An 18072-nucleotide genomic window follows, 5' to 3' on the forward strand; every position below is an offset into this window, starting at 1 on the left:
AAAATTAAATTAATTAATTATAAAATTATTAACGTTTAAAATCTAATTATTATCTTATATACTATAATTCACACATGTGATAATTTTCTTGATTAAAAACAAAAAAGATATTAATTAGTTAGAAGCTGTTAATTTGGAAAATCTTTCAATCAACCGCGAATATAATATAATCCGAATAAATTCAACTATATTTTGCAAATGATAAGAAATTTAATTTAAATGTGATATAAGCATGCAGAACTTTAATAAAAATGCAAAATAAATAAGTAACAATTGATTAACGCAAACTAAAAAATCTAAGGCCCATTTTTTCGATTTATCGTTTCGAATATTGAGTCTCACCTCAAAAGGGTGAGAAATAAAGAATTAATGACGTGAGATCCGAGAGGGGTAATCAATTTCTCGCACAATATTAAGCTAATATGAATATTTTGTGCACTCGAGCGAACAGAATTTAAATTTTGATAGCTACATATCTTGTTACGATAATTATACTATTAAAAATCAAGTATTTATATTAATGCGAAATTGATCAAGTTTCGAATAATTGTTACAAAAAATTTTCTGTTTCGCGAAATATCATTTATTGGATCTCACATCATATTTTTAACTAGTATAAAACCAGTTGTCAATACATATGGATAGACTGAAAGTTTAGACTAAAATTGGCGCGTTATAAGAATCAATAATTTTAAATAATGATCGTAAACACACATATAATTTTGTTAACTAGAGATTACGTAAGAAATATATTAAATATATTAAATATATTAAAAATAGATTATATATATATATTTACTAACAATAAATGATTAAAATATTGCAAGATATCCTTTATCTCTTCGATCACGATATATGCAGGCTAAGAACATCTCTAAGGGCTGGTTATTCAAACTTGTTGGTAAATGAACTAATAGTTAAATCATATATGTGTATTTGTTTTTCCTTCAAATTAAACAAGGATAGACATATATGTTGTTTTAACTATTAGTTAGTTTACCAATAGGTTGGAACAACCGGCCCTAAGTGTAAATATTACATTCTTACACCAATTTATGTAATATTTAATCCTGAATGATATTTGGGATGGAATAATGATAGAATGTACACACATCAATAAATCAATTTACGTAAGTTATCCAGGATTAAATGTTAAAAATCTGACCCAGTCAATCCATTTTAGGGCAACGAATCTATGAAACGTAATATATGTATAATGTATCTTATAATTTAGTAACTTGACAAAAGCATTTCTGTAATATGTTTGACGTAATTGTCATAGGTTCGTTACCTTAATTGTAAAATTTTAATCATCACTCACCGACCGATGCGCAACAGCGGAGTTATTCTGCAACGTCGCTACGATGATTCTGTAACAAACAAATATAAAATCCAAATTAAAGCAAGGCATAAAAGAGAGAGAGACAGTCAATATTTCAAAAAAATAATCAGTGAACACTAAATTCTATATTACTGTTTGTTAGGCAAATTTAATAAAATAATTATGTAATTTTTTAGAGTAATCAGTCCATTGGACATAAGCTTAATTCTATGGAATTTCTAAAATAAAACTCTTTTTCTTTCTCTAACTTTTATTTTCTGAATATCTGGTAGAAAAGTAAATGACTCATCCGAATAAGATATAATAATGATATATGTATATGTATAAATCAATTATATTTACCGCATGTTGCTCCGCCGGCGCCTGATGCCTCTTCTAGGCCTCCACCTCCTCTCAGGCTGCTTGGACTTGCAGGTTCGTAGTGTTTCCTCGATGCGACGAAGCTTAAATTCTTCCCGCGTAGATATTTTCTGAAACATATAAATAATCGAGTCGATTAAATAACTGTTACGCGGCTCGAACATCTTATTCATTATTCAATTTAATATTTATTTAAATTACTATTGCGAAAAAGTTCTTTATCAGAATAAACTTTATAAATCAAATTTTCAAATTAGTTATTCTACTTTCAATCTAGTTATACTAATTTAAATTCCAAATCATGGTGTAACAAAACAACTGGAAGAATAAACAAAAAACGGGATTATCTTTAGAAAAAATAAATAATATTTACCAAAAAGTTGTTACGCCGATGCCCGATGGCCTCTCCTAGGCCTCCTCTTATTCCTCTCAGGCTGCTCGGGCTGTCAATTTATTCGTAGGATTCTCTCGCTGCTTCGACTTTCAGCGTCGTTATTTTCTGAAATATTCAACGGAACGATTCAATTAAAAATGACAGAATAGGAAAAATTTTTGTACATAACATAGTAGAACGTAAAAATCAATTACACTCACCACTTTCTCTCAGGCTGTTCTCGTTGCAAATTCCGTAGGACTCTCCTCCGGCATTCGTATATAAGAATGCGGTTTCCACAGATCGTAGATCTGGTGCCACATAAGAGCCATTGAGCGACTCGGCAATTAATGCTGTGTTGAAATCGCCGAGCACTTTACACGACACCCTCGACGTTGACTGTTCGCGAGACTCTCCTGTATATTTCAAATAAACGATTGATTGAGATCAAATCGGATCGTGCGAAAATTCGCGATGCTATCGAAGATCCGGCACTCCCGTCGCGTGTCGCTTCGATTTCCGCGAATGAAATAGATTGCGCGAAATATCTAATTTATATTTGACCAAGTATTCATCACCCGATCGATATTCGATATACCCGCGCCAATTATTGACCATAAGAGTTAATTAATTGTGCGGGAAGTTAATTGCGTATTGTACGTACGCGAAGAGCGGTCGAGAGATATTTAATGCTACGACGTACGCGGAACAATTCTGCGCTGCCTCTATATATAATAGCTACCTGCCGAATTTAATTGTTCTCGCACGGTGGCGTGCGTAAACAAGGTGCGCCGCGTACAAAAAACAACCGCGAGGCCGCGTGTGTCAGTCCCGATATCGTTTCCCGAAATATTTCAACACTTTCTAGCACAGATTTAACGTGCACATTCGAAAGAATCGCGACACCGCGATTGTCCCGATTCGTTCTGGTGTTCACCGCGCGTTACGCGAATGGCGACGAAGTCCTTGGAATTGGAAGATGTCGACTTCTTGACGCGCGATATACTACGCGAGTCAAGCGGACACGCATTAATTATTAACACCTTGCACGAAGAATTGTGATTGCCGGCCGTTAACTTACGCGACGCGAAATATACACGGGCGACGTATCACGGCGTTCCGTCACTTAGCAGATCACTCGATACGACATTCGACAATATCACTCGACCTTCTCCCTTCGGAGAGAATCGGAAATAAATTATACAATTCCGACACGGCGTTCAAAGCGCGACGCGAGATGAATTCTTCATTCGAGTCCAGACATGAACAGAACTATTATCACCCGCGAATATCGCAGCAAAATTGCACATTACTCACCACAATTGCCGTACCTCCGTCGCCTCCGTCTCGAGCGAGCAATTTGCACGACACATCTTTCCGACGAACGCACTTGTAGCTTGCAGATTCTTGAGTGCGTATTCCCGCGGAACGAGGAGCAGGAGTGCCAATCGCAGGAACGAGCGCGTTTGACGGGAAAACAGCACCGGAGCATGGCGATGGGCGCGCGGAGTATGAACACTTCATATATGTGCGAGATTTATTGGGCCGATCCGTAAGTAACGATACGCCGGACGTTGACGAAACAGGTAGCAAAGTCGCTCGCCGATAAAAACAATCGACCGCGCACCGATTTTGAAGAGCACGTCGTTTCGAAATAACTCGTTCAACGGTCGTGTCTAGTACGCCGCAAAGCCGCAACGCCGCTTCACTGCACCGCCGTGCGCCGAGCCGCCGCGCCGCGGCCGCTCGCTGGTGGCTCGTACGTGATTGGCCGGATCCGAGGGCTCGACTCGCTAGGAGCCAATCGCGTTCAACGACTCCCCCGACTGTGCGGCGACGCGACGCCGGCAAATAATACGCGACTCATTTCACGTACGGTACGGTGCGACTGGTGCGAGGCGTTGTCGATCGTGTAATTTCTCTTTTTCGTGAACGAAAAGAAATCTGGATGTAGAATGTTGCAAGCTGAACGTACGCTGAATACTCCGTTCCTTCTTGTGTCGACTACAACGAGTGGGATACCACTGCTGGACGAAATGAACGCCGAATGCCGTGCTGGACGTCGTGCGTGCAGTCACCCTCCCGGCTGTGATTTGGCGGATCTTCTGCGGTGCTCCGGGTCGTGATCGGTGAGTGAATTATGCATGAGAAACGAATGATTAGAAGCGGGATACATCCGAATCTTAATATAGAATCGTTGTCCCGCGTGTCGCAGTGAGACGATATAACCTCCGAATTCGCGTCTCCTGCCTCCGAGCTCCGTTTCGATTCCGACTTCGAATGGAGTGAATCGCGCGAGAAAATTTCAGTGAATATCTTGTTCAGTGAACCTCTCGTTAAGCGCGGACTAAATAATTGATAATTAATTGAGTGATTGAAGAGGACGATCGCATGCGTTTGGCGTTCTCTGCACTTCGCTTGTCGCGAACGAGGGAGCGATATCGAGCTTGCTCCGATAAGTGTATGAACATCGAAAGTGCGAACAAACTCAAATCAATTAATGTTTGTCCATGAATACATTTCTTCTGTCATTAAAAAACGAGCACGTAAAATTCGCTCGGTCGCTCGTAATTCGTTGCAAATGTTTCAAATTTATTCGGTACGTGTGCTTCTTTATTTATCAACCTCTACTTTACAGAAAATTAATGTTAAATTGTATTATATTTGTAAAAGTTTTTTCGCGATCGTTCCCATAACGCGGTATAAAACGATGAATCGTCGCCGCCAAGATATTTAAAAATTGTAAAATATATCCTCTGTTGCTTGTTTTTCCCAAATATATATTATTTGTTTGGCTTATAAAATTTTTTTATAAACGAGCTTATTGCCGCGCATTTCGCGTTCTTGTCTTGTAGATTTATTAGCAGAAAAGAAAAGAAAATAACGTTAATTCGATCGAGAGCGCTTTGAAATAGAAATATTTGTGAAAGTTTTTTATATTATAAAATTTTTTATATAAGAAACGAAATAAATAAAGAATATTTAATATATTTTATTGCCGCACTTTCAGGTTTCTCTTTGGTGCTATCTTATCAGTGACTGTCCTCTAATTCGAAAGTGTATAATCTCAGAGATCGATTGTGTATCTTGAAACAAAGTGAAAATTACAAAAGTGAACAGGTATACTTGATTTCGACAAATAAAATCGTAGATACTCTCTTATAAATTTCCTCATTTTTGTTAATTTTGCCTCGTTTCAAGATACACAATCGACTCCCTAGCACTGTGTCCCTAGTGAGCCTAGTGTATTTTGATGTATCGATATATATCTATATCGATTGCGTACCTAGTGCAGTGCTCGATTATCGATGCGCGTAGCGATAGCAAACAATTTCAAAGTAGCAGCGTAGTGTTTGGTACGTTTAGGTTAGAATAGCTGTTTTCACAATTAAAAGTATTTCACGCTGATAGGACGATGTCGCGCGATCGCCACGAGACATTCGGACATTACACGCTGGCCGATGATCGAACGTAACTTCACCGGACGAAGTTACCCGTTGCACGTGCGGACGGACTGTCATGGAGAGTGACGGACTCTCGAAGAGCATTTTTCGTGACCCCCTCGACCAAAACGATTCCGATTAAGGTTAAATAATTGGTGATCGTCTGTTTCAACGGTGCACGTGGATCAACCGAGAGAAATGACCTCGAACGAAGCAGGCGCATCGCTCGGCGTCGCCCGGGAAGACGTCAACTGGCGGAAGGATATAATTTCGCAGTTACGCGAGAGGAATAGATCGCAAACCAATTGTTTCGCAGATCTCATTAGCCTACGTAAGTTTCTCGCGGCTTCATTATTAAGTTAAGTCAATTGGACACAAGTATCAATACAGGATACATCTTATTTTGAACAGAGAACTGTTCCTACGAAGCTGTTGTGTGCCATATGTCTTACTTGATCAGCTTTCACCTACAGCTCATTATCATCTGATTATATGTCTTATTTGCTTGTTTTCTTCCTTAATTGTTTCATCTCTTATAAAAAGTATCCATTAGCTTATTAGTTTAGCGCTTCTGTTTATCGGTTCTGTCAGCTGAGAGCCGTTTACTTCAGTTTCATTACTGTATAAATTAATTTGATAATATTTTTATTATATTTTGCAGATAATAGGTTATTTGAAAATGCAAATACATTGCGAAATACAAATATGCAATTGACAATTGCAAATGAAACTCTCCGTCGCGAAGTGGCTAATGGTAGTATTGGCATGGGTGGCAATCCCGATCTTGAAGCTAGATTATTGAAGCAAGCGGAGGAATTAGCAATGCTACATAAGAGGAAAGGAGAACATACGCAACAAATAGTAGATCTTAATAACAAATTGCAGGAAATGACAAAAGACCTTCAAGCAAAGGAAGCTAGGTAATTTATGATATTTATCTATATATCTGTACTTAGAGGTGAAGGATCGTATATCTATTTTTGAACATTTCGAGAAACAGTTTAAAGTTTTAAATAGAGAAATGACATATTTTTGTAGATATATGTAAAATAAAAGTAGCTTGATTTATTAAATTTTTAGTGAAGTACCGACATGTTTAATAATGTAACTGCTAATGATACGCTGTACCTAATTTAAAAATTAGGTACTATAAAAATTTTTAATGACTTTTTTTATACATTGTATCTTAGGAACTAGTAATAATGAACATAAGATGCTTTACCATTATACAATTTAAGTTTCTGTTATATTGAAAAGTGTATTAATTCTATTTTGACAAAAACTAGAGATACGATCTTTTATCTCTAAGGTACATATATATAGATATAATTTGTTAGTTTATAAATTAATAAACTTTATAAATTTATACCATTTTCTAATTGATCCGTTTGTTTTTTCCAGTCTTGCAGAAAGTTCAGAAGCTAATACTAACTTACGTTTAGAAATAACTAAATGCCTTGGTAGAGAGAAAGAATTAGAAGGGATTAATCAGATGCTCAAGGATGAACACCAAGCCTTACAACTTGCTTTTGCATCTTTAGAAGAAAAGCTTAGAAAAACACAAGTATGTCATGAAATTTTGGTTTTTATTTTCTTCTAAAAATTTATATGCGCATATAATTTTGTTGTATATTGTTAAAAGAAATTGGACAACTTGTAGATACTTATTTACTTATATATCACTTATTTACTATTTAATATTTATTTCAACTTTGTAAATTTATAGGAAGAAAATCGACAGCTGATTGAACGCTTAATAAAATATAAAGCCAGAGATGCTGAAAAGATGAATGAAGAAAATGATAACTTTTTAAGGTAAGTGTGTATATGAAGCAATAATGTGTATTGTGAGTTTAGAAAGAAAACAAAAATTATCCGTATTGCCTTTTTTTATTATTACTAATTTAATTAATTTGCGAAAAGTATAAAGTAATGAATTCTGATTTGCAACATTAAAATCTATAAGATATTGCGCGAGTATTTTTGTAGTTATAGAATTGTTCTTATAAATGCAAGAGCAAAGTAGCATTGATTTCCGCTATTATATTATTCTAATTAAACACATGTTTTTTTTTTCTTGGCTATCTTTGTATGCAACATGAAAAATATGTATAGTCTTGCATGCTAATTATGATTTTCCGTTAATTTATAATCTCGTACGTGTAGTATAGTAAATGTATTTCTGCTTAGTTACAGCTTTTAAAGAATAACCTATTTTTCTGCACTTTAGTTGATTTAGTTCTTATGCATTTGTATGTAGATGTTATGTATTGTAGTATAGTTTTGCGTAAAGGGGTGTTTTAGTTTACTTGCAACATAATCTTCTGTCTAAAATCTTTATCTTTCTTTGACACTACTTTTCTGTAGAATCTCTACTTTTTTTACTAAGTGAATGTTATTATATTACTTCTGAGAGTACATACAATCTTATTCAGTTTTAAAATATTACCTATTCTTTAACTTATTTCAGTTTAACCTTCTATGTATACAATATGTGTACGATAAATCTTTTCAAGTTTGTTCTTAAATAATTCATATTGTTATTAATTGAAGCAGCTAAAATGCATGTTACAGAATTTCAATTTTAAATCTATGAATTATATGTTTATTATTATTGTGATACGTATTCCATATTGTATAGTAAATTTTTAATCAATTAAAAAATTAATTTATATTTCTATAATATAGACCATAGTAAAATTCAGCAAAATTTTGAGTATTGAATATAAATTTGTATATATTAATAATAGATTTCACATTAATAGAGTTTTTACAAGCCCATAAGCTATAGATACTATATCTAATTTGAGCTTTACAGAGTATACACAATATTCAGTCACTCTAGGGCTTTATACACAAGCACTTCACACGGCTTGACATTTTCGTTTCAGTTTTACGAGTCCAACAGCCTTTTTGATGCATACCTTGTCAAAATTTGGGTAAGTTTGACGAAATGTAGTGAACGCTTAATGCTAGCTTTGGGATGGTAATTTAACGAGACTACAGACTATGCTGCACTTTATATCTCATGATTTATATACTACATCTGCTGGTGGCGTTTATTCTATGTAGCGTGTATATATAATATATTTATAATATATAATATATTTTATATATTATTTAAAAAAATAAAAATTGTACAAATTTACTGAAATAAATTATTGAACAATTAAATTACTAAGTAATATAAATTTTTGTCTTTAATTCTTCGTATATCAAAATGAAAGATAAAAAGGATATAATATGAATTACTGTATTATACCTATATATAATCATAGAAAACAAACTTGAAAAGATAATCAAATTTATAATTTCTAGATTTACATTATTTTCTATAATATTTTTATAGAAATATTGAGATTTTCTTAATATTAGAGCAAAAATGAACAGTCTATGTACATAACAGTATTATACTTTATAATTTATATTATTTAATAGATGTGCAAGAAAAATAAATATATATTCAAAAAATAAAATGCATATTTGTAAAATATTTAATTGGAAATTAATAAAAATTTGCATTATAAAATGATATATTCATTCAAATAATGGATTACATAATATAATCTTTTTACATTAAGGCAATAGTGTGAAAGAGATTGCAGAATGTATCAACGTCGTTATATATATGCTTTAAGTTGCTTTGCAACTTTGTTGAATGCTAATGATATCGCATATACTTAATGTATATGTTTCTCATTACTTTATAGGAAGAGACAAGCAAAGATGCAAAAGGAATTGGAAGATGCAGCACGAGATACGCGACCTGTTAGTCCTGATCGTTTAAGCTTAAAAGAAGTTGCCGGTCTTCCGACAGCAGTGCCAACGAAAGTATCCGTAACGTTTGTACGTTGAATCTAAAATATATCATATTGTGCTATCATCATGAAAGCATTAACACCAATCCGTATCTGACATTCCTAATGACATTAAAACACGGGACTGCATGCTTTGTGTATGTATACGAATGGATTTATATTAAATATACAGGGTATATTCAATATAAATTTTACATTTATGAATTATAAGATATTATTTAATTTAATTTTTAACATACGTCTTAATTTTTATTTTAAACAAAATTATAACTTAATTTTAATTCAACGATTAGACAAACACTTCTTTCTAGATTTATTTTGATACTCGACGCTTCCTAAATATTGGATTATTTGTTTCTTTTTTACAGCCAATTACACCGTAAAGAGTGGTGTAGGTTACATGCTGTGGTTGTGACGTTTCTGTTACATGAAAGGCTGTGTATTGTATATGCTTTGCAATGTACAATTCGACATATCAATGTCTTTTTAACCACGGTCTTAAGACCATGTATTTAACTAATTTATTTAACTTTATATTTAATTAAATTAGAAAATAACTAGTTTCTTTTTTCAACTCCAGAGGAATGACATTTTTGTGTAGAATTTCAAAAATATGAATCTGAAGCTTGGATCTACCGATCGAAAAATAATCCATTAGTTTATTTAGTTATTACTGAGGCTGAATCAGATTAAAATAGGATTACTTGATTTTATCTGTACAGTTATATTAACTTATAATAATAAAGGATTAAGTACATATATTAAAAACGTGACTTTTCTGTTTATCTATCGTTATGAAATGTATTTTTTATATGATAATGTACGTTATCACAACACATACACACATCACTACACATATATAAGATATAATATTATAGCATTGGTTAAGTTTCTCTAAAATTTTAGATACGTTTACGCAATACACAATACAGTATTGTTCGTAGAATGTAGTGTGTATGTGATTGAAGATGCATAATGTTATAACTTTTATCAAGATTCGATTAAGTACAAGTATTTTTAAAATATTACAAGATGCTTTTATTAAGACAATCGATAAACTCCAGATCCTGAGCCCCATTCTTTCCATCTCCCTATTCTTAATCAATTATCAGCCTCCGTAAACATGGTTTATCATCATTTTCTTTTTCATTTATTAATGTATCTATTTTTAAAGCGTTTTATTTGTACATTTATATATGAATCTTCGTATTCTTAGAATATGTTACACATATTACGATTTTTATTTCTTTCTTTACATCATATATTTTGACATAGAATATGTATGCAGAATGATATGCAGGAGTAATTACTGCTTAAACTAGTAAATTCGAAAAATAGGAGAAACATTAAATAATATATAAATTATTGAAGTATATTTCGCTGCAAGCTTTATTACAAGACAGTTTAAACTTACACAGTTTGAACAAGAAGTTCTGTCATCTCCTCTGTCTCTATTTTATTTGTTATATGTCCAAAGATGTCTTATAATGACAATGTTTAAAGTTGACTAATTAAAAAAAATTTACATATAATAAGTATTGAATTTCCTTTTATATTCATAAAATATCTGCTTTAAATTTTTTAATTTCAGCATATAAGGTTGCATTTAATTTCACGGTTTATAGTAGATATTCTTAATTTAATAATCAGGTATTTCATGTTTTAATTATTCGCTAGTGAAATCGCTTGTGTGTAAAAGTATAAAAACAAGATATTTAAAATAATACAATTTATGTATAATTTATGGACATTGGTTTTTAATTTGTCTTGTGATATTGTCGTGCACTGTGCGATCGAATATATGTTAACATAACATTTATGCAATAGATTGAATGCATGAAAGATGTCTAGCAATCTCATACATCAAGTGCTTATAAACCTTACAGAGTGCCCATGAGGGAGAAGTATACGCTGTTAAATGGTCGCCTACTGATAGAATATTGGCTACTGGCGGTGCTGACAGGAAGGTGAAGCTTTGGAACATTACTAAAGGTAACTAATAAAATGAATAATAATCTATATTTTTAATTATATTATTTAAAAATTAAATTTATTAATTTTGTTTTTAAGAAAGTTTAAAATATAATTTAAAATTTAGTTGAAAATTAAATTAGAATTGTTCTACAGAGATCTTGAAGAGACCTTTACACATTGTTTATTATATTAAATAATTAAATGAAAAATGATTTAATACTAAAGGGACACACACACACACACACACACACAAATAATTTTATTACTTATAAAATTTTAAGATTAGGTCATTTATTATCGCGTTTTTTCAGTATTGAATATTTCAAATTTGGGATATGTAAAGAATAAAATTTTATCTATACTTGTAAAAGTTTAATAATGAATACGAATTGAAGATTGAGAATTTGACCAATCAGGTAATTCTGATCTTAATACGTTCTGTTCCGATTGGTCGAATTCTAATCTCCGATTTACAATCCGCGGTATCGAACACGTAATCTGGTACAGGCTTTAGGAACGTTCGTATATAGAAGGTTGATAACCGTTGCCGCGAATACGGCCGATCGCCGTGGCGAGGAGGACGTAAATCGCGATTCAAAGTGTTAAAGCGGGGAAAAGAACGCGATTAGTCGAAGCATTCACGCGGGTAAACGACATCCAGAGCCGCGTAACAATCGCCAAGTATCGCGTGCGAGCGGCGGGATGACGTTCCGCCAAGAGTTTATCTCCCGTCGTTCTATTATTCAAATTCCCACCGGCGTGGCGCGCGGCCGCGTTTGGTTAAACATGGCGGGTGTCGTCTTTCGCGAGTTCCGCGCGCGTTTGGACGATGCGGCCTTCGCGAGGTGTTTTCGTGGATTCTCTCATACCCGCATCTGCGATTATCAAGTCCCGTTGCCTCTCTTTCATGCGGTCGACGCGGTCGTTAAAAAACGAATGATCCTGCCGAATTGAACGAGCTACGAAGGACGCGTTCGCGAATTCGCGAGAATGCGGCGCGCCGCGCCGCCGCGACGTCCACCTTGTATCAGGTATAATAGCGCAATTACGCAATTTACGATCTAATTACAGTTTATGTGCGTAAAACTGATAGCGTTTAGCGAGTAGGCTGATGTCAGAACCTTGCGCTATAAAGAGAGAAAGAGAGCGGAAGGGAGAGACAATATAAGAAGCATAAGAAAGACGGAGGGGGGGGGGAGGGGAGAGTACTAATAGAGATCTCCATTATACGATCAGCAAAATAACTTAGGCTCGCTTGACGATGCGAACTCGTCGCAGGATAGTTTTGTCGTCCGTTAACATCCGGTATGTAATACATCCATTAAGGTTTTGTTTGAATTAAGGTTCTTGCCTGTAAACCCGTGACGACGAATATCCTGGAGGACTGATGATACGTAATTTAATTCTCGTAATCTTCTTTTCTCCGGTAGATTTATATGATACATTTCGATGGACATAAGTGTTAATACACATATTATATTTATTTCTTGCTTGTAGGTAGAAAAATATTTTTTTGTTTTTTGGTTCTCTTGATGCGCCCTGTTTGGAATCCGACTTTTCCAACGCGGCGTCTCCGTTTCACGCGAACGATCGCGATATCACTTTTTCTCAAGAGATTTCCCGCGATCCACTTAATGAAGTATATTAACGAATCAACAGGTTACTTTGCGCGTCGTTATAGTTCACCCTGCTTGCGACGCATACTAAAAGCTGGCCTGCCCGCCGCTTCGAAATCGTTTCCCCGTACCGTAACGAAGCGCGCGATCATGTATGGTATAACGCTCTCAATTGTAATCCTCCTCCTCCCCCTCTCCTCTTACAAATTAGATGAAACGTTCGTCCTTATTGTACGGGTTATATCCGCTTAGCACGAGGTCTGTTATACTCTCGATCTACACGCATTCTCCATTTCTCGGCTTTGTTCTACGCGCTTCTTCATTGCTCTCATCTGCTTCTGTCTCTACATTCTCTCTTTCTCTTTCTCTGCCTGCTTTGAGGTGCTTATAACTTGCTCCCTTCGGATTGCAGCGCGGCTTGCTCGCTGCCAATTAAGCCGTCAAGGCATAAATTTAATTAGTCATATTCAGAGAATAATGTGTGGTATAGGCGAAGGGGAGAAAGAGAGGCAGGCACAGAGAGAGAGAGAGAGAGTGAAACGGCCGTGCAACGGGGAGCGAAGTAATTGATGTGGACACGTAAACCCGAAGAATTAAACTCAAACATCGTTACGTAATGGTATGATAACGTGACCGCGAACATTCTGTTGCAGGTACGTCGGAAAGTAAGGGCATCCTCGTTGGCAGCAACGCCGGTGTGATGTCGGTGGACTTCGATTCGACAGGTACCCTTATTCTTGGAGCATCCAACGATTATGCGAGCCGCGTCTGGACCGTCAGTGATCTTCGCTTAAAGGTAAGTTTTTACATCCATTGTCCAATCTATTGTGTGCCTTTAACGCACACCTCCGAAAACTTAAAGAGCCGTTAAAGAATGGCCAAAAGGATATCGAAAGGATATATCGATTTGTAGGAGATGTAACATATTTTAGGATTTCGTATCTCCTTCGTGTTTCTTTCTGCGTGAATGTATAGTTTGAATAACATCGTGATACAGAGTTACGATGTTCAATTGAACTGCAGGACTTTGTTTCGATATTATATAACGATTATTCGAATTATATTACAGAACTGAAGAGTTCTGTTATATAATTGCCGTATATACACACCGTCTAATAATTAAGAAATAAAAAAAATTGTCTTAAAAAAATAAGCAAATTTTAAACTGTAACTTTGTTTTAAAAAATGGGAATTTAAATCTAAAACAAAGAGTTTTGAAGCTTGAAATCTCTACTTTTAAAAGGTTACAGCTGTTTTTCACTTTTTTCGATTATGGAATTATGGAATCATTTTAACGTACAGAAAACGACGAGCTCGACACACGAAATGGGAAATTTTTTATCACTTTATGGGCGTGTCACGAGCATAAGGACTTGAAAAATTTTTTGATTTTTTTAAAGCTTGAAATTTTCTTTACTAAACCCTTTTTTAGATTCTTATTTCAATTTTTTCACTAATTGTAAGTTGTCGAGAATAGAAGAAAAACTAGGCATTTTGACTTTGCTCGTTCATAACTTCGTTAAAAATCGTACAGCAATTCCAAGAATGGATTCTTAGTCTTTATCTATTCTTATTCTTAGTCTTTGCTTTATAGTACGATGTATGATCGATTGTAAAAAAAAAATGATTGTGTTTAAAAAAAATTAGCCATTATACCGTACTATAGAATAAAGATTCGGCTTTAAGAATTTATTCTTAGAATTGCTATACAATGTTTTTCAACGGAGTTATGAACGATTAAAGTTAAAATATTAATTTTTTATTCACGACAACTCAATAAGAAAAAATTGAAATTAAAATCTAAAAAAGGGTTTTGTAGGGAAAATTTCATGCCCGTTCTAGACTGGAGGATGATCCTACTCTCGGCTCATCCTCCTTTCTATACTGTACGTGACATAAACTATACATAAACTATAGATTTTTACCTGTCTACACTACTACTCGGATGAGCCGAGAGTAGGATCATCCTTCAGTCTAGAACGGGCATCAGGCTGTAACATGAAAAAGTCACAAAATTTTTTCAGGTTCTCTTTGTTCACGTGGTACACCCATCAAGTGACAAGAAAACTTCTCATTTTGTCGAGCTCGTCGTTTTTTGTATGTTAAAAAAAATTACCATAATTGAAGAAAGTAAAAAAACAGCTGTGACCTTTTAAAAGTAGAGATTTCAAGATTAAAAAATTTTTTTTTATATTTGAATTCCCGGAGTTTAAAATAAAATGACAGCTATTAAAAATTTGCTTACTTTTTAGACAATTTTTCTTGATCCCTTAATTATTTGGAGGGGCGTATATAATTTTATGTAATGAATAAAAAGCGGCGAAAAGAAGAAAAAGGGACCAATGCTATAAAAATTTATTGCAGGCTAACAGCGAAATTGACTTCTGCATTTCTATCAGAATATTTGCAGAATACTTTTAGTTAGTGTAAAAAATTTTACATGACGCGAAAAAATTCAAATTTAAAATACAACGTGCATGTTTGCCATATTTAAATTTTTATCACTAAAAGAGATGTCGTATTTTTAATATTTGCTGGGTGTGTCGAAATGCGATAAGTGACATAAAGGCAGGAATCGATTATTAAGAATAAAATGAGAGTTTTTAATAAATATATTGTTCTTCTATTTTTCGCGCAAAATACATCGTTTTTCGTCATATCTAGGTTAATATTGATAACTGTTTTCAAGGCTTCAAATTCCTGACTTTCGATTACCACTCAAATGCATTGTTGCTCGTAATTATACCACGGTTCTATGAATACTCGCGAAAAGCCGAATGTATTACGGAATTAGCGGCTCCATCCCCTTTTCACAAAGAGATGGGACGCTCCGCGTCCGATATTCGAACGAAATATTGAAAATTCATCTGGCAGCGTTGAGTTTGCAATTTTTTTTTTAAATCCGCAGATTACAGACGTAGAAATTATGGGAAAAGTCGTAAATAAAACGATGTTGACGACAAAGAGACTATCTGAAACGTGTTCTCTTCTTATTTTTTTCACAAATGCTATATATTATTGATTTTTAAATTGTTTTTATCAGATTATCGACAAGTTCGATAGAAGTATATGGTAATTACGCGGTATATTATTAACAAGTTAGATAGAAATATGTGGTAATTATGGAATATTTATATTCATTGTAAATTAGTATTAACTGATGGTGTTCTAAAAAAGAACTTGGGTCAATTGTTTTTTTCTTTTTTTTTTTAATTTTATTTACCGTACAAAATAATTTTACATGTATTTTTTTAAATTAAATAATTTTGTTGAAAATAATTCTGAAAAAATTGAAAACAGCACCGGAACGTATTTTTGATATTTATTTGCGATAATTTGCTCTTTTAATCAACCGGGTGTTAGACCGTAGACCGTACCTATGACTATAGTCAATCAAGCTTTCATACTATATTGCGCGAAGTACAAAAAGAAGTTACATTAAGATGGAACAAATGGCCTAACAACTGCAGTAATGAGACGCGCTCGTCTCTCGTCTCTCGTGAAAACCTGATTGGCCGTATGGACGTGTCCCAGGAAGTGCATAAAGGGATGTCTCGCAAAACATGCATTAAATTACAGGTCTGTTCCGTTGGCGAGACAGCCCGTGAATCTATCCGGCAGTAGAATATGAAATTTATCGTCACCTTCTTCCCTCGCGATCTATTACCGTGCGGCTCATGTAAATCCGCGACGTTGGCGCGATCGTAAAGCTAATGACAATCCACAAAAAGTCAGTCGGAACCGAATTGCTTCGTGAACTTTACTGCAGATCGTTACTTCTGTTCATACGGTTCATACATAATATTAGATCTATATATGTTTCGAAAGGCGATCCCTTTCCCATCTTTTTGACCCCGCTGTCTAAATTTCGCTCGTTCTCGTACGCTTCTCTCATTATCACTTCCGCACCCTATCTGCTATTTTGGAAATATGTTATTGAAAAATTGTGACGCGAGAGAGTAAATGGTTGTTCATTCCCAGGAACGTCCAGGAATGTTCGATGTTCGTGAATATTGAAATCCATGTTTTTAGCAGTGTTCTCAATAATATGAGATAATCAATAATAATTTTTGTAATTTTTAAGCAATTTTCGTGGTGTATTTGTACACAGATTATTTGAAATTATATTTTTGTTTATTATTCTTCACGCCGCGGTGCATTCTCATTTCGATTCTCACGCTGCGATTCAAATAATAGATTAACTATTAGATTAAAATAATTTTTAAACTCAAGGATTAGATGGATGACTATACATTTATAAATCGATTCTTACTTACGTAATATCCGTCAATCTTTTATTAATTTCTCCTTGAGAATACGTTCATCAATTACTTCAATCAATTATATGCGAACAATAAATGGTATAAATGTTTTTTTTTTTTTAATAATTTTATAATATTCCGAGAGTTTAACAGTTAGAAATGGCCAGTTTAAAGTTTCTCCACAATCTGATGCGAAAAACAGTAAGCTATAGAAGCTTTAGCTAGACGATGCGTGTCAAATGTGACGATCGAAGTTTAGCATACGACAGTAAATGCTTGATCACTACTAATGTACGCTATTTCCTTTGATCTGCGTCCGAAGCCGGGCTCTCTCGTATGTAAGAACTTAAGTACATGGGTCTGTCGATATAGTCGGCGGCATATACACTCCTCCATACACGCGCGCGCGGTCGTGTATGGAGGAGTAATCAGGGATGATCGATCGCGATGAAACTTTGAGTCCCACGCCGTACGTATGTCTCGACCTGCGCACCTCGTTACTTTGATAGGATTGTCAGAGTGTCGTACTGATGTAACATGATTAAACGCTGGGAGCAACCGGCGATGATTGTCGGTGAAGTCGACGGGAATCGACGGACGGGGGAGAAGCTTCTGCTTCTCGCAACTGCAGACCTCGCGACTCCTCCATCAGATGAAACTCAACGGTACTTTGATTTGTGCCGTGTATATGACCGAATCAGCTGGCTTGGTTTTATCGCAGGTATTGCTCTTACAAACGATTCGTAGAAGTCATATCGACGTCTAATCGATTCGCCGCGGTGCGTTTGCAGAGACACATAAGTGTAACTGATCGTCGCGAGCGAACGCGAATTAATATAATACCGTGCGAGAATCTCGAGTCTCCGCCGTTTCCTCGTCGCGGT

The 18072-nt window shown here is 34.8% G+C and overlaps 1 protein-coding gene across 1 annotated transcript in view; it reads left to right on the forward strand.

The window, feature by feature from the left end:
* The first annotated feature begins 5392 nt into the window (after positions 1 to 5392).
* Positions 5393 to 18072, forward strand: part of Atg16 (Autophagy-related 16) — a 402118-nt gene continuing 389438 nt past the window's right edge. Inside the window, exons 1-8 of the mRNA XM_071795799.1 lie at positions 5393 to 5849; positions 6180 to 6438; positions 6920 to 7082; positions 7245 to 7333; positions 8410 to 8457; positions 9229 to 9364; positions 11223 to 11328; positions 13580 to 13722. Of these exons, the coding sequence (XP_071651900.1) occupies positions 5717 to 5849; positions 6180 to 6438; positions 6920 to 7082; positions 7245 to 7333; positions 8410 to 8457; positions 9229 to 9364; positions 11223 to 11328; positions 13580 to 13722 (1077 nt within the window). The 5' untranslated portion in view covers positions 5393 to 5716. The remainder of the gene's footprint in view (positions 5850 to 6179; positions 6439 to 6919; positions 7083 to 7244; positions 7334 to 8409; positions 8458 to 9228; positions 9365 to 11222; positions 11329 to 13579; positions 13723 to 18072) is intronic.

This window comes from Temnothorax longispinosus, chromosome 12, assembly GCF_030848805.1.
Source record: "Temnothorax longispinosus isolate EJ_2023e chromosome 12, Tlon_JGU_v1, whole genome shotgun sequence".
NCBI classification, from domain to species: Eukaryota; Metazoa; Arthropoda; class Insecta; order Hymenoptera; family Formicidae; genus Temnothorax; species Temnothorax longispinosus.